At 42.8% G+C, this 24,242-nt stretch overlaps 1 protein-coding gene across 1 annotated transcript; it reads left to right on the top strand.

Moving 5' to 3' along the window:
- The first annotated feature begins 236 nt into the window (after nt 1-236).
- On the top strand, nt 237-7,567 carry tmem88b (transmembrane protein 88 b). The gene is made up of 3 exons (XM_036987490.2): nt 237-1,003; nt 3,526-3,927; nt 6,347-7,567. The coding sequence occupies exons 2-3, from the start codon at nt 3,532-3,534 to the stop codon at nt 6,632-6,634; spliced, it is 684 nt and encodes a 227-aa protein (XP_036843385.1). The 5' UTR covers nt 237-1,003; nt 3,526-3,531; the 3' UTR covers nt 6,635-7,567.
- The last annotated feature ends 16,675 nt before the right edge of the window (nt 7,568-24,242 follow it).

Genomic DNA, 24,242 nt, shown 5'->3' with positions numbered 1-24,242 from the left:
TGTAATGTAGATCTTTATATAAGTTAGTCTAACCAACCAGGGTTGTGATCCTGTCTGTAACATGGTGGGGATGTCAGGGGCACCGTGTAAACTCTGCTCCATCCCTGACTGCTGATTAGACCACAGCGACACAGCAGCTCTTTAAATAAACACTCGCTCTCTCTTTCTCCCCGTCTCTCTCTCGCGCCCCCGCTCTCACTCTCTCCTTCTCCCCTCTCCCTCTCTCCACATGTTCCATCACTTCTCAGGTTATCAGAGGAGCTCCAACCCCAAAGACCCCCAGAGTGCTACACACCGTTAACAGAGGGAACGAGAGAAGAGATGTGGGTGCTTTGCAAGCACTGGGTATAGTAGTTAAAAGGGAGATAGAGGGAGGGGAGTGAGTGGAAGGGGCACAAGCACTCAATGTAGTAGTTAAGAAAGGGAGGGGGAAAGAGGGAGTGAGAGCGGGAGAGAAAGGCATCCCTCTAATTCCTCAAGAGGGGCTCTTCTATCAAACAGAGAAAGAGTGAGAATAGGAGAAGAGGAGGGGCGGACTGACGGTGGGAGGTACAGAAGTTTGGGATAATTCTAAGGAGCTGAGACCCAAAACGTTGAGGCTGGAGTAGTCAACTGCAGTCAGGGAGAGAACAACGGATGAAAAAACAAAGCACACTGACTTATCCCTGAAGGGACCGACTACGAGTGGAAACAGCAGGAGATCACCACTACGGCTACAGAAGGCCAACATACCAGCATGCCACTACAAAACAAGCTGGTCCCAACTTCATTGACAAGAGTGTGAAGGAATCTGAACTGATGCATGAAGGACTAGAAGCGTGAGAACCGCAAGGGGAGATTTGAGAAAAGACGGGAGAGAGAGAGAGAGAAGTTGTTAACGTTTGTGAACATTGTCCACCTGCTTGTATACGTGGTTAAGAAGAGAGAGAGTTTCAGTGTAACTTCCAAGAAGAGAAGAGAACCAGCAAGGATCAGAGAGAGGCTCTACCCGGCTCCACGCAATGTGAGTGAGAAACCAGCCACAGAGAAGGTTGAATTAACTAAAACATTATTTTCAGATGATTTCTAATCTAATATCTATGAAAGAACGTTCACAAAAGCATTTTAAAATGACAATTCTGGTTCTCATCACTGATAATTAAATGCGTAGATCACGTTTCAGACAGGCGTCACATGTATTCAACTGCCAGCCAAAAGACAATAGAATAATAGAACAAAAGAGCTTCTCCTGAATGTTCTAGATGAGAATGTCAGAATTTTTGAAGGACCAGCTTGAATGTAGTTCAGTGCTCTATCAGTGACCACAAGCTAGAGAGGAAGCTCATTTGAAGATACCGTAGGTAATTCAATCATTTCTATAGCGTTAAGATCAAGTGTCTCCATGGTTATGAAAAACAATCAACGCCTCATAAAATGGAAAAAAGCAAGCCAAGTACATTGTATAAAACAGATGGCCAAGTGTAGGCCAAGTAACGACCAAGTGTAGGCCAAGTAACGGCCAAGTGTAGGGCCTTAGGTCACAATGAGTGAGCTAGTTGGACTCTTCCTGCACCCCCGACCTTAGACCTGAACGACAACACTTCACTAACAATGGGAGGTTGACGCAGAACACTGTTGAGGTAGCGACGTCCAGCAGGGACACATCTCAAGTGGACCTCTTCCGTAGCGTGGTTGGGGTCAGGGTTAGCGGTCGGATGAGGTATGCGGGTGATGTCTGTTTGTCGGGTAAAAGTAAGAAGGGGTGGTTAAAAGAAGATGAGTACCCACATATACCCCTATGTCTATGGCCAGGAGTTTATCATGGTCAGGAAAAACTCATTCAGATTCCGAGTGTTTATTAGTCACGTGTACAGGGTTGCAGGTGTGATGGCAGGGTACAGTGTTTATTAGTCACGTGTACAGGGTTACAGGTGTGATGGCAGGGTACAGTGTTTATTAGTCACGTGTACAGGGTTACAGGTGTGATGGCAGGGTACAGTGTTTATTAGTCACGTTTACAGGGTTACAGGTGTGATGGCAGGGTACAGTGTTTATTAGTCACGTGTACAGGGTTGCAGGTGTGATTGCAGGGTACAGTGAAAATCTTAGGCTTCGAGCTCCAACATGCAGGACTAGTGAAATAAAATTATGAAAATGGTAATAAAAAATCTACAGAAATAGCACTATATACATAATAACAACTGTGGCAGTGATGAATAAATAAATGTCCATTGGGGTGGAAGCAGATTAAAGACTATTGAGGGGGTGGGGTGGAATGATCATAGGGGGAGCAGCAGCATGATCATGGCCCTACCAATACCTAATATGTGGGTGGTTTTGTATCCTGCACCTGTGGAAGTGCTAGATGTGCCAGTACTAAAAGTACTAAGGGGAGGAAGAAGAACAATACCCATACAAACACTGCCTTAATTCTCTTGAGTGTACTTACATACCACCAAAACGTTTGTGGGTATTCTTCTCTTTGCTATGGCATTCGTTTTACCCTGCACTTGTGGAATATTGCTCAATACACTTTTACACAACTTCTGAACTAACATTGTTAAGTTCTAGACCTTGGCCTTTCTGGTCTGTCCTGATAGATTTATCACTTTGGTGCAGAGCGGTACAGAGCGGTGCTGAGGGCAGGGGTATTTCTGGGAGGAAGGCTGGCAACTGACCCTGGTCCATTGTTCAGGCTGGTTTGGGCAACGCTTAGTAAGGGGGGGGGGGGGGGGGGTTGCTATCCTGTCACTGTTAATGGGACATGTCAGTTATGAGTTGTTACTTATCGCTGATTCAGGGAAACTTTCAACTTGGTCTGCGCTGATTTGGAGTTGTTTTTACCATACTGGAAGAATCAAACAACACTTTTACAGTGTCTTGAACATAAGGCCATGACATGACTTGTACGTTTTTCTATTTCTGACAAGACATGAACTGCAGTCTTCAACCAGTGCCAAGATAAACAAATGCATTCAGGCACGTGCACAAGCATACACAGATGCACGCACGCACACGCACACACACACACACACACACGCATCCTTTGATTCTGTCTCTTACCCTTCATCTTCATCTTATCCATCATCATCCTCTGTGCACCCTCGCCTGGCAATTAGGTTCCTTTCCTCTGGGCCAATCAGATTTCAGATAACTATCCTGTTCTGATAGAAGATATAAGAGTTGATAGATTACGCCGTGCAGCCTGCCTTCCTCTTCCTCTAACAGATAAAGTCCTCTAACCTCCCTGTGAACTCCCTGGTTCATTCTACATTTGAAGACTGAACCTCAGCTATGATATGTCTACGGACCAAGTTTGCGATAGACATGAGTTTGAGACAGGGAGAGACTTCTGTTGCACAAATTGGCTATCAAAAAGCATGACACTGTCACTATAAAAATCCACTCAGGAAAAGCCAAACCGTTTCACATTCATATATGCTTGGAACAGTATTTCCACATCCGAGAAGTAGGGACCATTTTTGCTTTCGCAAACCTGGCTAAACTCTGCCCCTTCTTCCTCTCTCTCTCTCCCCTCCTACCCAGTTGACCATGAGTATGAGCGGCACATTGGAGAAGGGGGCTCACCACCAGGCCCTTGACCTCTCTGAGGAGCTCTCCCCCCACATGCACCCCCACCATCACCCCCACCACCAGCACCACCACCACCTCCAGCACTCCAACTCCCTGGCCTCCACCGCCCCCGTGGGGACACCCTCCGGCGTGGTGGTGCCTCCCCCGTACTTTGCAGCCGAGAGCGGGGGAGGAGGGAGTGACGCTCCCCTGGAGCTGAGGGGCTCTCTGGACTGCTGGGCGTGCTCGGTGCTGGTGACGGCCCAGAACCTGGTCATAGCGGGGATCAACGCCTGCCTGGCCGGACTGGTGTTCGGACTCATCCTCACCCCGGCTATAGTGATGGTGGTGTTTGGGTTCCTGTGTCATTCTACGGTAAGGAGGGAAAGCGGTGGGGTGTGTCTTCTTCTTCTCCTTCTTCTTCTCCTTCTTCTACTATTCAGGCAGAGAGTTGTCACACTCTCTAATGAATAACCTGAGGGAAAATTCAGAGGAAAGGTTACTCCATCTTCCAAAGTTCCTGAGTGTCATTTCAATTTCACATTCATAACTCATCTACTGTATGTGTCTGAGTGAAGGTGTGTTTGCTAACACACTCATAACATTAGAGCCTTCGGGAGGTATCGTCACGAGAAGCTAACTAGATAATAGATCAGAATCATATGAAATAATTGTATGGTATACAGAGTAGTCATTAAGGCTGACATTTCAGGAGGGACTAACTGTGAATCCTAAAACTCATAACTAAACTTTCACCACCCAGCATGAGTTTGGAATATTTTAGCAGAAGATGAGGGTGGAGTTTGGCCCTCTGTGATGAGTTTCATAAGCAGATCAGCCAGAGAGTTTCTTAGTATTTCTCAGATGTTTAAGAACAGGGACTGCGTTCCAAATGGCACCCTATTCCCTTTATTGTGCACTACTTTTGACCAGGGACCATAGAGCTCTGGTAAAAGTACTGCTCTATATAGGGAATATGGAGCTATTTTGGAGAGAATTTTTGAGAATCCGACTGGACAGGTCAGGAGTCAAGGGAAAGACTTTAAAGAATAGAGGGAGGTAGGGATTAGCTTGCCTAGCTGGTCCCATATCTATATGCTTTAACTAACTCCTACAAATCTAGGACAAGGCTATGTCGAAGAATGCTTTAAACACACTCACATATTCACAGCCAAAATAGGAAAACATTAAGTGCGAAATTAATTTAGCACACTTGAGCTCACACACAGACAGACGCATGCATTAGCACATGTGTGAGCACACGTTGTGTTTAGCAGCAGCAGCTCGCAGGCCTCAGTGACACACACACACACACACACACACACACACACACACACACCTTTGACCCCAGTTAGCCCCACCTTACTAATGACTCTGTGTGTGTGTGTGTGTGTGTGTGTGTGTGTGTGTGTGTGTGTGTGTGTGTGTGTGTGTGTGTGTGTGTGTGTGTGTGTGTGTGTTACAGGATTCCCCTCCCCTCTAACCAATTAGGAACCTTGTGGCACCAGATTAAGGAGGGATTAGGGTGGAGAGGGAGAGAGAGGGAGGATTGAAACAAATGAGAGAGGTGGATGAGAAAGAAAGGAAGGAAGGAAGGAATGTTAAAGCTAGCTAAACAAGTTATCCTGATCTCGCAGTTCGTTGTCACAAAATATTGAATTACACAAACTCTGAAAAACATTCACCAACAATTTTGAAAAAGGGGAAGGGAATATCTTCACTATTTATTTTTATTTTTTATTGAACCTTTATTTAACTAGTCAAGTCAGTTAAGAATTGAAGAACAAATTCTTATGTACAATGACTGCCTACCCTACTAAGCAGCTGCATTAAACTACATTAACTTTAACTGGCATGATACAGCTGCATGATTTCAGAGCTAGACACCCCAATAAGAACTATGAATATCAAATATTTTCAGAAGGTTGGCTGTGGGACATAAACCCCCTGGCCTCAGAAAGTAGAAATAAGCATGGACATACTGTAGTGTTATCTGTTCACCTCCCAACCTGTTTCCCGCCATCCCTCCCCCCTCACCCCTCTGTGCCTCTCCTCTCCCTCCCTTTCTCCCTCCATCCCCCTCCACTTGCGTATTCTGTTCTTACCACAGAGATAAGGAAGGGTGACAGCTCCTCAATTTTCCCTCCAGTGCATTCCTCACATTCTCTCCATTCTCTGCTACCACTTCTACCACTTCTCCCTCACACTAACAACATCACATACCACACCAGCAGGCGGACATTTTAATTCTAAAGATCCATAGATATTATTGTGATGTTTCACAGCTGTGATATAAGAATGGCAATTCATCACATTTCATCTATGGAAGGGCCCCTCCTTCTTCGTGTGTGTGTGTGTGTGTGTCAGACTGCGATCTGCTCTGTGTCTGTCCTGACCTCCGACACACATTCCAACAGGGGCACGTCATCGTCTCCCTGCATCTCCTCCTCTCCTCTCCTCCATCTGTCTATCCCCGCATTCGTCTCTGACTCCTCCATCCTTCACTTCTCTTGAACATGGGTGCTGAAACCAATAACTCTCTCCATCTGTTCTGACAAGACTCCAACAGAAAGCTTGATTCGCTTCATCAGCTTGTCAGAAACTATAGCAACATTTGAGATCAATACATTTCTGTTGCATTGACATTGCATTATTGTCATTATACAGTCATAAGAACATTATGTCAATCTCTTCGTTGTTGGTGCAACACATTCTTCTGGTCATGTGAAAAACAGCAACATAATCAACCAGAAAAACCAACCCTCTCCTCTCCTGCCCCCTCTCCTCTCCCCAGGTGCGCCCTCAGGGGACGACCCGCTACTGTTCGGACCTGCTGAGCGACGGGGGCTGTGTGGCCCTCCTAGTGGTCGGGTTCCTCCTGGTCACCCCCCTCCTGGTACTGGCTCTGGCTGCCTACTGCCGCCTGGCTCGTCACCTCCAGTTGGGGCTCTGCTTCATACCGTACTCCAGGGCCGTCTACAAGAACCTGCCCGCTACAAAACACCATGGCCTGGGAGGGGGCTGCTGTGGAGGCAGCAGGTCTGGAGGGGAGGGAGGCGGGAAGGGAAAGGTCTGGGTGTGAAGGGGGAGAAAGGGGAGGGATTGAGGTTGGAGGAAGGGTGCAAGGAGGAGAGAGAGAGGGAGGATGGAGGGAAATAGAGAGGAAGAGGCAGAAAGAGAGAAAGACAAGGGGGTAAGAATGAGAGAGAGGGAGAAAGGAGGGAGGGAGAGTGAGGGGGAGGAAGGGCGAGCCAAGATTAGAGGAGATGGGATGAGAGGGAGGAAATGAAAGGAGGGAAGAATTACATTAGAGAAGGGAGGAGGAGAAAGAGGACAAAAACTACAGCAGCCAAACTAATATCTCTACAGAATAGGCACCATAGTTTAAAGAAGAAAGTGAACCATTCCTCTGGCCTGAGTTCAACCGAAGTAACCTCCCTCACACCACCATGTTATCTGCTATCCCTTTAATGTAAAAGTTGCCTTTAAACCATTGATATATTGTGTTCGAAAATGTTATAGCAGACGAAAAGGGAGCAGGGATTTTTACACTGTTCTAGAAGTAGAGGCAATAAATCAACAGCAAGCATCTCAATCACACCGCAGACTACGTTTAGCTTATGCAGTGAAACACTGGGCATTAATGAAGAATATATCACTGCCATGTGTCCACATTTCATAAAACATTTGAGTGATTTAGCAGGAAGCTCTTTCCAGAGCAACTGGGGTTAAGTGCCTTGCTCAAAGGTACATAGACACATGTTTCACCTATTAAACACTCTGGGATTTAAACCAGCAACCTTTTACTTACCTGCCCAACGCTCTTAACCACTAGGCTACCTACACCTCTTTAAGATATCAATAACATTGATTCAAGACAATGTCTTTAAGCATTTATACACCATGAAGGACATTTTGTGTTTAGCATAGTTTGTACATTTAATTTACTAAGGTTTATGACTACTATTGTTTCTTGTACATTTCCTTTTTTCAAATATAGCCTATTTGGAATCAATTGGAGTCATTTTTCTTTTATAAAAAAAACAGAGTTCATTGTGGTTATGCATTCACACACACGCACACACGTACGCACACACACACATCATTATGGGTTATACACACTCCTCTCTACAAAGTGGAGGAGAGGTTATTGCATAAGTAAATCACAAGCAGAGCCAGTGAGTACAACTGCTTGGCACGAGGACTTCATAAACACGTGACATAAACTCGCTCCAGCTGGATATTATCACAAGTTTAAATGTGACTAATGTGTGTCTGGATCCACCAACATAATATAACTGGGGGAGTAATGACGACGAGCCGAGAGGATACTTGAATGTTATGATATAGCGCCCTCTTGTGCTTTTTCAGTGCATGACACGGTGAGTGCAGAAGTGTTCCAGCAATTCTCTTCTGTTTTTACTTCTATTTGATTTTTTTCTTCCTTTTGTGTTTGTTTTACGGCACCTGGTATTCCCAAGCAGTCTCCTGTCCCAGTACTAACCCAGTACTATGGCCACAAGCATCTTTTTTTTACCCAGTTTTCTCCCTGAATTATGACCTACCTGGCTGCCTACTTCTTATCACACTGCTCGCTTAACCCGGGTGTCAGCCGCACCATTGTGACGGAGGAAACACTGTTCGACTGACGACCGGAGTCAGCTTGCAGGCGCCCGGCCCTGTCACAAGGAATCGCTAGAGCAGTGGTTCCCAACCTTTTTCGTTACTGTACCACCAACTTAAATTTGCTCTACCTGGAGTACCCCTGAAGTACCCCCTCATGTGAATTTTACCAGTAGGACTATGGCCTCATGAGTCTTCTCGTGTACCCCTTGTGGATAGGCCAAGTACCACCAGGTGTCCTAGTACCCCTGGTTGGGAACCACTACACATGTGCACAATGAGCCAAGGAAAACCCCACTGGCCAAACCCTCCTCTACCCCGGCTTTTGACCGCAGCGCCACCCAAGACCATCAGCAATTCTCTTCTGGTTTGAAATAAGCAATGGAATCAGCTTTCTGACATATGAAATTGTCAAATAGCAATCTAACAAATTACAGTAAGAGAAGAACTTAACCACAGACACAATCTTATTGGGGTGCCAGATTCAAAAACTGTTACAACTATTCAATAGCATACATATATACAACAAACGAGACAATGATTTCACAATATTGTCCACAATCTAGAAATAATATCAATACCGGACTTATACAAGAGTTGTCTGACAGGTCGGCTTCAAAATCATTGAAGAAGAAATCAGGGTTTTGACGAGATGGGATACAGCTTTGTCAGATTTGGCTTTTCGTGGCAGGTTAGAGAATTTACGCAACAGGTTAGGATAATTATGTTAGGGTTAAGAAAAGGGTTATGCAAGGCATAGACTACACGAATTCTACAACCTTAACAACTTGGACTTGTCCCAAACCTGTCATTCTGTCCATCCTCAACCCCAGGACGTGGGTGCTCACCAGTGGCGGTCAGTGCCGTTTAAGATGAGGGAGGACGTTATTTTTTTTCCCATTACCTTATTTCTATTACAGCATACTAGATGACTGCCATTCATGTTCCATTCACCTAGTTCAATGTAACATCGATAGGTTTAGGCTACTACATGATACTCATATTTTCTCTATACCCATCATGAGGTTGCTACAACCTAGCCTAAAGATTTTACTAAGTTACAGTTCATATATGGAAATCAGTCAATTGAAATAAGTACATTAGGCCCTAATCTATGGATTTTACATGACTGGGTTTCAAGATATGCATCTGTTGGTCACAGATACCTTAAAAAAGGTAGGGGTGGATCAGAAAACCAGTCAGTATCTGGTGTGACCACCATCTATCTGCCTCATGCAGCGCGACACATCTCCTTTGTTGTCGTACACGTCAATCCAGAGCATCCCAAACGTGCTCAATGGGTGATATGTCTGGTATGTATGCAGGCCATGGAAGAACTGGGGTATTTTCTGCTTCCAGGAATTGTGTACAGACCCTTGCGATGTGGGGCCCGTACATTATCATGCTGAAACATGAGGTGATGGCGAGGGATGAATGGCACGACAATGGGCCTCAGGATCTCGTCACGATATCTTTGTGCATTCAAATTGCCATCAATAAAATGCAATTGTATTCATTGTTGGTAGCTTATGCCTGCTCATACCATTACCCCACTGCCACCATGGGACATTCTTTTCACAATATTGACATCTGCCAACCGCCTGACCACACACCAAACAAGTGGTCTGCGAATGTGAGGTCGGTTGGACGTACTGCCAAATTCTCCAAAGGATGTTGGAGGTGGCTTACGGTAGAGAAATGAACATTAAATACTCTGGCAATAGCTCTGGAGGACATTCCTGCAGTCAGCATGCCAATTGCACGCTCCCTCAAAACTTAAGACATCTGTGGCATTGTGTTGTATGGCAAAACTGCACATTTTAGAGTGGCCTTTTATTGTCCTCGGCACAAGGTGCACCTGTGTAATGATAATGCTGTTTAATCAGCTTATTGATATGGCACACCTGTGAGGTGGATGGATCATCTTCTCAAAGGAGAAATGCTCACTAACAGGGATGTAAACAAATGTGTGAACAAATTTTGAGAGAAACAAGCTTTTTGTGCGTATGGAACATTTCTGGGATCTTTTATTTCAGCTCATGAAACATGGGACCAACACTTTACATGTTGTGTTTATATTTTTGTTCAGCATGTTTTGGGTTCCTTTCAAAGAGGATTCTACATGGAACCCAAAACAGCTCTACATGGAACCCAAAATGGTTGTACCTGGAACCAAAAAGAGTTCTCCAATGTGTATAGTCGAAGAACCCTTTTGGAACTCTTTTTTTAAGAGTGTAGTGTAAGTAGATCCAATTGAAATATCACCACCTTTAGTGATATAAAATTGTAAAGCAAATCAAATCCTATTCTAACTCGCCCTTGTGTCCTGATTCAACAGAACTTATCTCAGCCATGAAAGCTGCCAGAGCGAGGGGGGACATGGCTTACATCCCCTATGACAGACTCATTGTCCACCCTCCCTCCCAGAAGCCTGGAAGGGATGAGAGAGCCAAGCCTATGGGTTCGTAGCTTCAACTCCGCAGTACACACACACCAACTGATTAACGGACTGCTGAACGCATATTTTTTTAACTTGCTTTGTTTACTCTTTTCCATATTATGTCTATCTCTGATAAGCTACCCAGGAAAGGGCTGAACATAGCGCATGTTAATATATGTAGCCTTAGAAACAAGGTTCATGAAATCAATAACTTGATAACATCAGGAGGAAAGAGGAAAGTCTTTGTCCTCGGGCCTGGAGGGAAGCCAAAGTCATTCCGCTACCCAAGAGTGGTAAAGCGGCCATTACTGGTTCGAACAGCAGACCTAAAAGCTTGCTGCCAGCTCTCAGCAAACTGTTGTAAAAAATTGCCTTTGACCAAATACAATGCTATTTCTCTGTAACCAAATGAACAACAGCTTATGAACAACAGCTTACAACATGCTTATAGAGAAGGGCACTCAACATGTACTGCACGGACACAAATGACTGGTTGAAAGAAATTGATAAGAAGATTGTGCTGTTAGATTTCAGTGCAGCCTTTGATATTACTGACCATAACCTGTTGTTGAAGAAACGTACACTACCGTTCAAAAGTTTGAGGTCACTTAGAAATGTCCTTGTTGTTGAAAGAAAATCACATTTCAAATTTTTGGTCCATTAAAATAACATCAAATTGATCAGAAATACAGTGTAGACATTGTTAATGTTGTAGATGACTATTGTAGCTGGAAACAGATGATTTTAATGGAATATCTACATAGGCGTACAGAGGCCCATAATCAGCAACCATCACTCCTGTGTTCCAATGGCACGTTGTGTTAGCTAATACAAGTTTATCATTTAAAAAAGGCTAATTGATCATTAGAAAACCCTTTTGCAATTATGTTAGCACAGCTGAAAACTTTTGTTCTGATTAAAGAAGCAATAAAACTGGCCTTCTTTAGACTAGTTGAGTATCTGGAGTATCAGCATTTGTGGGTTCGATTACAGGCTCAAAATGGACAGAAACAAAGCACTTTCTTCTGAAACTCATCAGTCTATTCTTGTTCTGAGAAATGAATGTCTATTCCATGTGAGAAATTGCCAAGAAACTGAAGATCTCGTACAACGCTGTGTACTACTCCCTTCACAGAACAGCGCAATCTGTCACTAACTAGAATAGAAAGAGGAGTGGGAGGCTCCGGTGGACAACTGAGCAAGAGGACAAGTACATTAGAGTGTCTAGTTTGAGAAACAAACACCTCACAAGTCCTCAACTGGCAGCTTCATTAAATAGTACCCACAAAACATCAGTCTCAACATCAACAGTGAAGAGGCGACTCCGGGATGCTGGGCTTCTAGGCAGAGTTGCAAAGAAAAAGCCATATCTCAGACTGGCCAATAAAATATTAAGATGAAGATGGGCAAAAGAACACAGACACTGGACAGAAATATGACTTTTATTTTCCAACATGGCTAATTCAGGCAATGCTTCTTGTAAACAGCAAACTCACACTTTGTGAGTGTTTTTATAGGCCAGGGCAGCTCCAACCAACATCTCCAATCTCGTCTCATTGATTGGACTCCAGGTTAGCTGACTCCTGACTCCAATGAGCTTTCGGAGAAGTCATTAGTCTAGGGCAGGGGTGTCAAAGTCAAATGGACGGAGGGCCAAATAAAAAAATCAGCTACAAGACGAGGGCCGGACTGTTCGAATGTTCATTGAAAACATTTTAAATGACGCATATAGTCTAGTGAACCTAATTGAACCTACTGAAAACCTAACAAATATATTACAATATGATCAGATAAATAAAGCAATATTTTCTTATGGCTCTGTCAGTAATCTTTAATTTTCAACAGACACAAAAGACAAATTTCCTTTATATAAATATCCCCATAACATGAACATTAAATGAAAGAAACCGGTATTCAAGGCACCATCAGTAGACTATATTTTCTATTTTAGCAAAAGTGGGCTAAATTTACTTCAAAGAAAAAACAATAATAGCAATTTTCTATCATCCACTCAACTGAAATATTTTTAAAATATAATTGGATTGAAATACAAAAAAATAAAGTGCAAAAATCTATTAATCAAAAACAACACTTTGTTTAAGGAGAAGTAACATGCAGTGAAAACAAATATTAAATTTTAACTTTTAAACTTGAACTGAGTAAAAACTCTAAATATGTGATTGCACAGTAATGTTCACTTGTTTGAGGTTGAGGGTGATACTTGGTGGTGTCCCATCTTTTCCACAAGTTCATCAATGTTCGGGGTAAGGCTCTGAGCTGAAGAAATCCTCAGAATTGAGTGGAGGTGTTCAGCAGTAAGTCGACTTCTGTGTGATGTTTTGTTCAGGTTCATCAAAGAAAACAGTTGTTCACACAGGTATGTGCTGCCAAACATAGACAACGTTTGAGCAGCCTGGATGCGCAGCTGGGGCATTGTGCCGGGGAGGAAACGGGCGAACTCCGCAGCACCCACTGCCGCATATTTTGCCCTCAGTGCATCATTGCATTGGAGGTCAATCAACTCCATTTGGAGGTTTGGTGGTGAGCTTTCCACGTCAACAGCAAATGGGTTACCGAGCAGTTCCAACCTGCTTTTTTGTGCTTCAAAGTCAGCAAATCGGCGTCGAAAGTCAGCGGCAAGCATACCTATTTTATCAGCCAACTGTGTGCTCGGGAACGCACTGGTAGAGAGCTTCTCTTTCATGGTCTGGCAGCTGGGAAAGTGGCTCAAATTTTCTTTCCGCATCTGCGTCTCCCACAGAGTCAGTTTGGTTTTAAATGCCTTCACTGTACTGTACATATCAGAGATGACACGATCCCGACCCTGCAGCTGCAAGTTTATTGCATTCAGATGACTCGTAATGTCACACAGAAAAGCCATTTCACACAGAAACATTTCGTCTCGGAGTTGTGTTGTGTCTTTCCCTTTGCTGTCCAAGAACAGACAAATCTCCTCACGAAGCTCGAAACATCTTTGAAGCACCTTTCCCTGGCTTAGCCATCGCACCTCTGTGTGATAAGGCAAATCACCATGCTCCGTTTCTAACTCCGTCAGAAATGCCTTGAACTGGCGGTGATTCAAACCTTTGGCTCTGATAAAGTTAACTGTGCGCGTGATGATGCTCATTACATGCTCCATTTTCAAGGCTTTACCGCACAACGCTTCCTGGTGTATGATACAATGATAAGCTGTCAGCTCACCTGTCGCGTTTTCCTCTTGCATCTTTTCCCGTATCTTCGCCACCAGTCCGCTCCTGTGTCCACACATCGCAGGTGCTCCGTCGGTTGTCAAACCCACAAGTTTTTCCCAAGGCAGCTCCATCTCATTTACACATCTTGACACCTCTTCATACAAATCATGCCCCGTAGTTGTGCCATGCATAGGACGTAAAGCCAAAAACTCCTCTGTCACGCTTAGGTTGGAGTCCACTCCGCGGATGAAAATTGACAACTGGGCAATGTCAGAAATGTCGGTGCTCTCATCCACAGCCAAGGAATATGCAATAAAATATTTTCCCTTTTTCACAAGCTGCTCTTTTAGATTGATGGACAACTGGTCTACTCTCTCGGCAATGGTGTTTCTGCTCAGACTCACATTTAAAAAGAGTTGCCTTTTTTCTGGGCAAACTTCGTCACAAACTTTAATCATGCAGTTTTTGATGAAATCCCCCTCCGTAAATGGCCGGGCTGATTTAGCGATCTCTTCTGCCAAAATAAAACTGGCCTTGACAGCAGCCTGGCCTTGTGATTTGGCTTTTTTGAACAGAGCCTGTCGAGATTTGAGGCCTCGTTTTAATTCCTCTGCCTTTTGTAGCCTTTGTTCCATGTCCATATTCTTGTTTTTGTCCGCGTGTTTCGTTTCATAATGTCGTCTCAGATTATACTCTTTCAGTACCGCCACACTTTCTCCACACAGAAGACACACAGGTTTTCCAGCTACCTTCGTGAACATATACTCCGACTCCCACCTTGTTTGAAACCCCCGGTTCTCAGTATCCACCTTCCGTTTTGCCATTTTTGATGGGTATCTGAAAGTTAATTTTACTGTGATGCTGACGACTGCTGTGCCAATAAATATTGAAATGAAGCAGCCTACTGCTCGGTGCGTCACCTTTGCATTGTGGGAAATGTAGTATTGGTGCGTGTAAAAGATCTGCGGGCTGCCGGCTTGCTGCGGGCCGGTTCTAATAATAAATCAAGATCATCCCAGGGGCCGTAAAAAACCTTCTTGCGGGCCGGATGTGGCCCGCGGGCCTTGACTCTGACATATGTGGTCTAGGGGTTCACATGCTTTTTCCAACTTAGATTGTGATAATATTCAAACGTTTCACCTGTTACGGATCATATGGTAGCAATTTGACAAAGCTCGGGAGGAACCTGACAATGACCAAATCAGGACAAAAGGATAGGCCTACATGATTCTTTGTAGGCCACACCGTTCAGATCATTTTTGGGATGTCTCATGGTCTGACAAACACCGCTAAAGCTAAAGCCACCGATCACCCCAGATGTCTCATGGTCTGACAAACACCGCTAAAGCTAAAGCCACCGATCACCCCAGATGTCTCATGGTCTGACAAACACCGCTAAAGCTAAAGCCACCGATCACCCCAGATGTCACATGGTCTGACAAACACCGCTAAAGCTAAAGCCACCGATCACCCCAGATGTCTCATGGTCTGACAAACACCGCTAAAGCTAAAGCCACCGATCACCCCAGATGTCTCATGGTCTGACAAACACCGCTAAAGCTAAAGCCACCGATCACCCCAGATGCGGACGGGCGATATCAGCATATGTGGTGGATTGAGACGCAGCCCATGCAAAAACATTGATATCTTTAGCTTAAACACGGATTTGATTTTAATAGGAATTTCTTTATTATGTTAATTAGATTTGTAGGCTTGGGGTTAAAAGAATAATTAAACAAATAATAAAAACATACACATAGCCTATACAAGGGGAACTCATAATAAACCTCAGTGTATATCAAATATTTACAAAATACAATTGAAAATACAATTATACATAAATATAAAAAATACATTTACAATGAAAGGCATATCCCTTTACGTATACATTTTACACATATGATGCCCCACTTATCTATTTCGAATTGCATTGTTTTATAAATTGAACCAATCCCGTCGGTGACCACTTGAGGGTGTCATTGACGCTACATATGGCCTCACAAAGTTTTGCCTTGATAAGGGATACTAGTCACTAATTGTAATACTTTTCCAAATGTTTTAGTTCTAATTTGGCTACCTCTTCATAATCTTTTTTTATTTATATATCACAAATCTCTTTTTATTTTCCTGTTAACTAATGGGCTAAAGAAAATTCCCATAAAACATAGGGCATTGTTTCAATTGCAAAACAATTGTCCCTGGGACAAAATGTATTCAGAGCCAAATTATGATTTTATAATGTTGAACGAACTCAAAGACGTCTGTGTAAAACAAGCGAATTAAAATAGTTCCGTCTGTTGTCTAAACATTTTAATTGTATCAGTAGCAATTTAACACATAGCATTCTGTGGTTGACTACATGTTATTTTACTTTGCAGACAAGCCGACATGCCCATTCAACTATTTTCTGAAAATGTAAAGGGATAATTTTAGTTTTTGGCTTACTACTATCCCACTCCACCATGACCCTTAACCGTAAACACATAGGCAAGGTGAAGTAATGAAGGCAGAATGTCCGCTAAAAGATAGTCGCCTCATTTTATTTCCACAGTCCCAATCTTTTATTAACCGAAATTACTTTGTATTTCCAATTCGACAGGGCATCTTTAATTTCATTTCCGAAAGATATCCCAAGCACTACCATTGGTCCCGTGCACACATTCAAACCACATAAACAGTTCTCCATTTCCACTGTCCCATATATTTTATTTATGTTTTATTTATGTTCATCTTCGACAAGGAGGCAACAGAAAACTCATCAATGACGTTGATTGCCTCTTTCATGCTCAGGTCGTCTAAAATATAAAATTGTGACATTTCTTGAATATTCTCTTGCATGCGAACGTTTCAATATATAACACCAACATAGCTCTGAGAGATGGTCCCCCCTGTCTGACACTTCGTTCTTGCGTGATTATATTTACCAATATTCGTAATATTTACCCTGCTACCAACATCAGTCTACTATAAATCCTTTCTTACCCATATCATTAAAAAAAATCAAAAACCGAAAATAAAACTCTACATAAAAACGAATGGTTTACCTTGTCAAAAGCCTTTTCATGGTCCACATTTACAGTAATAGCTGGCAGGTGCATCTCGATGTGTGTTCCTAAATTCACTCTGGCACTCTGGACGTTCGTAAATTCAGAACATTGTCAGATTGTCTGTTCATAAATTCAGAGCGTTTCGCTCTCGAAGGTTCCGGAGTTTCCAATGTTCTGACCGCACAACGGCAAGCACCCAAGCTAACTGGCTAAAGTTGGCTAGCTACTTCCAGACACAAATGAGAGAACACCTCACTCTAATCATTTTACTCGCCCTAGCAGAGCTCGTTAGGCTGTTGTCATGATATCTACATCGTTGGTGACTGTAACTGTGCTGCTGGCAAGAATTTAATTACTTTTTTGCAGAAGTATACTGACCTAAGGCTCTCCAGAGGGAAATGAGGTCTGCACGATGCATCACCGGGGGGCAAACTACCTGCCCTCCAGGACACCTACACCACTTGATGTCACAGGAAGGCCAAAAAGATAATCAAGGACAACAACCACCCGAGCCACTGCCTGTTCACCCCGCTATCATCCAGAAGGTGAGGTCAGTACAGGTGCATCAAAGCTGGGACCGAGAGACTGAAAAACAGCTTCTATCTCAAGGCTATCAGACTACTGCCAACATACTGACTCAACTCCAGGAACTTTAATAATGGAAAAATGTATGTAAAAAATGTATCTCTAGCCACTTTAAACAATGCCATTTTATATCATGTTTACATATCCTACATTACTCATCTCATATGTATATACTGTTCTATACCATCTACTGCATCTTGCCTATGCCGCATGCCATTGCTCATCCATGTATTTATGTACATATTGTACATATTCTTATTCATTCCTTTACACTTGTGTGTGTATAAGGTAGTTGTTGTGAAATTGTTAGATTACTTGTTAGATATTACTGCATGGTCGGAACTAGAAGCACAAGCATTTCGCCACACTCGCATTAACATCTGCTAACCATGTGTATGTGACCAATGTGATTTGATTTGACACCGGTCATATTCAACAGGTGTTGCACAGTTATTCTGCGCTCTGGCATACTCAGATGAGAGTGCTCTGAAATCCGAGTAGATAGCCCGAGTGAATTTATGAACGCACCCTATATATCCCTGAACACTATGTGCAATTGCAAGTTCCAGGTTAATTTTCTCCCTACCACACCACGTTTGGTCTAAATCAACAACATATGGCGTGGCAGAAGACATAACACGGTTTCCAGGCTAAAAGGGCTTGTTCATGAAATTTGGCCAGTTTGATGGGTAATTTTGCTGGAGAATAGTTGCACTTTCACAAAAATTGAAGACCACCCAATTTCATACAAATATCACAGGGAATGAAGTACCATATAGATTCTTAGCTAAGCATACATCTTTTCACCCAGTTAACTTTAAAGGTATTGTTGATATCAATGAAATCTAGTACTTCAAGCCCACCATCAGCTCTTTGGTTTCATATTACAGACTCCTTAAATTTGCGTTGTTTATTTTTCCATATAAAGTGTAGGAAAGTTTTGTTGGTATCCTTGCTGGTTTGATCAGCTACAAATAGGATAGAGCAGGGTAGACAAAATGTGACAGAACCTCTGCTTTGGACAATATAACCCTTCCAATAATAGAGAGGTTAAATATGGATTTTTCTTTTCTTGAATCCGAGAGAAATTGAGATGTTGACGGACAATATGTTTTTTCGCCATGTACACCCCTAAATATGTCACATTGTCTTTCACTGGAATATTCTCAATAGATTGGTCATTTGATTTACGTATGGATAATATTTCGCATTTATTTCAATTCTGTTCCAGACCAGAAGCTGAAGAGAATAATTTGATGATATTAAGTGCAATAGCAACTTGATCCTTGTCTTTTAGAAACAGAGCGGTATCGTCTGCTAACTGAAATATTTATATTTATTTTCCAAATATTGGAATACCTTTTAATTCAGGGTTGTTTAAAATGCTAATAGATAGTAATTCTACAACTAAAACGAATAAGACATCTGAAATAGGGCAACCCTGGCGTACACTACGATGAATTTGAAATATTTGAGATGTGTTACGATTAATCATAATATAAATATGAATATCTTTATAAAACATATTGATAACAGAGACAAAGCTATAGTCCCAAAACCAAACGTGTACAGCGAATCTATAAGGAATTGGTGTTCTATTGTATCAAATGATTTACAAAAGTCGAGGAATAAAATAAATACGTTGGAGTCAATTGAATCATCTTAATCAATCAATTCTAAAACTAACCTAATGTTACAGCTGATGTGGCGACCTTTCATGAAACCAATTCATTAATAAGATGGTTTAGGCCCAATATAAGTCTATTGGCATATGCTAAAGTTAACCATTTATAATCTGTATTTAATAATGTAGTAGGTCTCAAATGATCTATGAAAAAGCGATCTTTATCAGGTTTTGGTATTAAGGTAATATCCCCTTGTTTCATGGTAGTAATCATCTCACCCTTAGCTAGGCATTCTTGGAACATGTTGAATACTGGACCCTCTAAATGTTCCCAAAAGTGTAAATACAATTATACAGAAATACCATCTGTTCCAGGTGCTTTGCCTTTCTTCATAGATTTAAGAGCATTTCTAATCTAATATCTACTATTAAAAAACTCATCTTTCCATATGGACGTGAACTCATCAGAAATAATTGGAACATGACAATGGACATGTTTCATAAAATGTTGACATTCAATCCCATTAAAATGAGATTTTTACAGATTTTCATAGAAAGAATTCACAAAGTTAGAGATTAATTCAGGGTCTTTACACAAGGTATTGTCATTATTTAAGGCAGAAAGAGAGACAGGCAACTGTGGTCAGTATAGAATACCGGAGTGACGCGTGCAGAGTCCACACCTGACAAACACAATCTATGTGGCTCCTCTCGCCCCTGCTGTTTCCCCAGGTGAACCCGGGATAATTTGCATGCGCCACTATATAAATATCAACCAAATTGTATCTCCGAGATTACCCACAGTCATCTCCCCCATAAAAATCTGTCTGTTTATCATAAAAATAGCATCCAGTTGGTAAGCGTTTCCCTCCTTTCTTTGGGTGTCGATGGTGCAATAGTTATTCGAAGAAATGTACCCCTCAAATCGATATCTACTATTAAAACCCTGCCCTGTATTGCCGAAAGACTTCCCACTATTTTTAAATCTCTATTCCCCTACAGAATACCAATCCCAGTAGAATGCACCCCGCCAACACCACCTTAACTCTCCCATCAAGAGCATCCTGGTTACATCACAGCTTGGTATGGCAACTGCTCGGCATCCGATTGTAAGACCCTACAGAGGGTAGTGCATACCACAGGAGGTTGGTGGAACCTTGGCTGGAGCTGAATAATGTGTTTGATTCCATTCGCTCCATTTCAGACATTATTATGAGCCGTCCTCCCCTCAACAGCCTCCACTGGACTGCGTACGTCCCAGTACATCCCTGGGGCCAAGCTTCCTGGCATCCAGGATCTCTATACCAGGCGGTGTCAGAGGAAGGCCCTAAAAATTCTCAGACTCCAGCCAGGTCATAGACTGTTCTCTCTGCTAGTGCACGGAAAGCGGTATCAGAGTGCCAAGTTTATGTAAGAAAGGGTCCTTAACAGCTTCTACCCCCAAGCCATAAGCCTGCTAAACAGTTAATTAATCAAATGGCTAACCGGACTGTTTGCATTGACCCCTGTTTTTACTGCTGCTACTCACTGCTTATTTACTATGCATAGTCACTTTACACTTACCTACAGTTGAAGTCGGAAGTTTACATACACCTTAGCCAACTACATTTAAACTCAGTTTTTCACAATTCCTGACATTTAATCCCAGTAACATTCCCTTGTCTTAGGTCAGTTAGGATCACCACTTTATTATAAGAATGTGACATTTTAGAATAATAGTAGAGAGAATGATTTATTTCATCTTTTATTTCTTTCATCACATTCCCAGTGGGTCAGAAGTTTAGTATTTGGTAGCATTGCCTTTAAATTGTTTAACTTGGGTCAAATGTTTCGGGTAGCCTTCCACAAGCTTCCCTCAATAAGTTGGGTGAATTTTGTCCCATTCCTCCTGACAGAGCTGGTGTACCTGAGTCAGGTTTGAAGGCCTCCTTGCTCGCACACGCTTTTTCAGTTCTGCCCACACATTTTCTTTGGGATTGAGGTCAGAGCTTTGTGATGGCCACTGCAATATCTTTACTTTGTTGTCCTTAAGCCATTTTGACACAACTTTGGAAGTATGCTTAGGGTCATTGTCCATTTGGAAGACCCATTTGCAACCAAGCTTTAACTTCCTGACTGATGTCTTGGAGATGTTGCTTCAATATATCCACATAATTTTCCTGCCTCATGATGCCATCTATTTTGTGAAGTGCACCAGTCCCTCCTGCAGCAAAGCACCCTCACAACATGACACTGCCACCCCTGTCCTTCACGGTTGGGATGATGTTCTTCAGCTTGCAAGCCTCTCCATTTTTCCTCCAAACATAACGATGGTCATTATGGCCAAACAGTTCTATTTTTGTTTCATCAGACCAGAGGACATTTCTCCAAAATTATGATCTTTGTTCCCATGTGCAGTAACAAACCGTAGTCTGTTTTTTTTTATGGCGGTTTTGGAGTAGTGGCTTCTTCCTTTCAGGTTATGTTGTTTACTGTGGATATAGATACTTTTGTACCTGCTTCCTCCAGCATCTTCACAAGGTCCTTTGCTGTTGTTCTGGGATTGATTTGCACTTTTCGCACCAAAGTACGTTCATCCCTTCCTGAGCGGTATGACGGCTGCGTGGGCCCATGGTGTTTATACTTGCGTACTATTGTTTGTACGATGAACGTGGTACCTTAAGGTGTTTTGGAAATTGCTCCCAAGGATGAACCAGACTTGTGGAGGTCTAGAATTTTTGGGCTGATTTCTTTTGATTTTCTCATGATGTCAAGCAAAGAGGTACTGAGTTTGAAGGTAGGCCTTGAAATACTTCCACAGGTACACCTCCAATTGACTCAAATGATGTCAATTAGCCTTTCAGAAGCTTCTAAAGCCATGACATCATTGTCTGGAATTTTCCAATCTGTTTAAAAGCACAGTCAACTTAGTGTATGTACACTTCTGACCCACTGGAATTGTGATACAGTTAATTATAAGTGAAATAATCTGTCTGTAAACAATTGTTGGAAAAATTACTTGTGTCATGCACAAAGTAGATGTCCTAACCGACTTGCCAAAACTATAGTTTGTTAACAAGAAATTTGTGGAGTGGTTGAAAAACAAGTTTTAATGACTCCAACCTAAGTGTATGTAAACTTCCCACTTCAACTGTACATATTACCTCGACTAACCTGTTCCCGCGCACATTGTCTCGGTACTGGTACCCCCTGTATATAGCTTCGTTATTGTTATTACTAGATAGATACAGTGACACCGGTCCTTTGCTAACGCCAGGCAAACACCTGCACTCACCATCGTTAATAGAACTGTGGGAAATTAGAGCTGCTCACGCTCCACTGGCTTCCAGTTGAAGCTCGCATCCACTACAAGACCATGGTGCTTACCTGCGGAGCAGTAAGAGGAACTGCCCCTCCCTACCTTCAGGCTATGCTCAAACCCTACACCCCAACCTGAGCACTCCGTTCTGCCACCTCAGGTCTCTTGGCCCTGCCACCCCTACGGGAGGGCAGGTCCCGCTCAGCCCAGTCCAAGCTCATATCTGTCCTGGCACCCCAATGGTGGAACCAGCTTCCCCCTGAAGCTATTGCAGCAGAATCCCTACCCATCTTTCGAAAACATCTGAAACCCAACCTCTTCAGTATCTTAAATAATGCTCCTCCTCACCTCGACCCCCGCCCCACCACCTAACCAGCACTTGCACCTGCTATGCCTGTGATATGTGGTTGTCCCACCTAGTTATCTTAAGATGAATGCACTAACTGTAAGTCGTTCTGGATGGGAGCATCTGCTAAATTACTAAAATGTAAATGTACTCAAGTAGTAATTTGCTGGGTGACTTTCACTTTTATATTTTCTATTTTCTATCTTTACTTTTACTCAAGTATGACAATTGGGTACTTTTCCCACCATTGCTAAAAAGTGACACTACACATACTAAAGAGGTATGCGGTTAAGGAGAACTCAACATCCAAGGTTCAACATCCACTTCACTGCAAACCGGGCCTAGCCCAATGAAACGCAATTGTACAAACATGCAAATTCACTGCTCACAGGGTCATAATACACGGTTGATCACGTAGGTTTTAGCCTGATTAATTAACACTCCATTTAGTATGATATGTTACATTTCGTATGGTATGTATGAATTTGTGGATGTCCATCACCAATTTCATAGGATATGTTACGAATTGCAATTCGTATTATATGTTACCAATTTGCAAATCATGTTGTGAATTTTAGCTAGGTGGCTAAGTGGCTAACGTTAGCTAGCTGGCAAATGTTAGCGAAGCTCTGCCTTGTGTCAGTTTCTCGAGCAATTAGTTCATGATTTGGTGACTTCCTCCCTCAGCTGTCCCACCGTATTCATCCTGTACTGTTTGTGATTTTTAACATGCCTGCACTCATACCTGTCTGATGTCCACTGTCATTCACCGTAACATCACTGTAATATACAGTGAATGTCAGAGAAGGTCAGTGTATTGGATATCCCATATGGGGGCCACACTCAAGACAGCCTTTCCAGCTAAAGGAGAGCTCCCTGGTCCAGTCCACAGCTGGATGTAAGTACAAAGAGTCCCAACATGTGAGAAATGGTCGGCGTCATTATTACCCTGCACTATGACACTCAGTAATAAAGCCCTACCACTATCACATCACTGAGAACACTAATCAAACACGTCAATTGATACAACAGCCATAAAATGAAAATCCTAAAGGTGACTAGTTTCCATTGATGTAACCTGTCAGGCAGATTAAGTTAGTTAGGATTCTAGCATTCTAATGTGACTTTTGCTATCTTCTCCTCTGTGTCGTTGTTGGTGTGCTTGTGCTTTCCCCTACACATCCCTGTGAGATTGATCATCCTCCGTTCACTGAGGGAGAGACAGAATCCCCCGGCCAGTCCACCAACCCCCCTCTCTGTGTTAACAAACCATAAATGTCACTGATACCAACAGCCAGAGTACACACATGGGCAGGTATCAAAGGGCAATTCTAGAATTGACTCCTGATTTTGTTCTGTTCTGTTTAGTTCCATTCCACAAGCCGGCAAGGGACCTGTGTTCCGCTTCCAGGGGTCTACACGAAGAACTGAAGGGCTGAAGAGAAAGAGACGATTTATTGTCCAGCACAGTGGAATATACTGGACACAGTGGCTCCTGAGACCAACAACAGCCCTGTCATCTCAGCCTCTTCTTCC

The sequence above is a fragment of the Oncorhynchus mykiss genome, chromosome 9 (assembly GCF_057628025.1).
Source record: "Oncorhynchus mykiss isolate SJ-2025 chromosome 9, ASM5762802v1, whole genome shotgun sequence".
In the NCBI taxonomy this organism is placed as follows: domain Eukaryota; kingdom Metazoa; phylum Chordata; class Actinopteri; order Salmoniformes; family Salmonidae; genus Oncorhynchus; species Oncorhynchus mykiss.
The sequence above is the reverse complement of the archived record's forward strand: the minus strand, read 5'-3'. Positions and strand labels throughout refer to the sequence as shown.

Excerpts from the sequence above, each read along its gene's own strand:
- tmem88b (XM_036987490.2), top strand. The coding sequence starts at position 3,532 with ATGAGTATGAGCGGCACATTGGAGAAGGGGGCTCACCACCAGGCCCTT. Across the intron at positions 3,928-6,346 it reads GGTTCCTGTGTCATTCTACG|GTGCGCCCTCAGGGGACGAC; the intron begins GTAAGGAGGGAA and ends TCCTCTCCCCAG.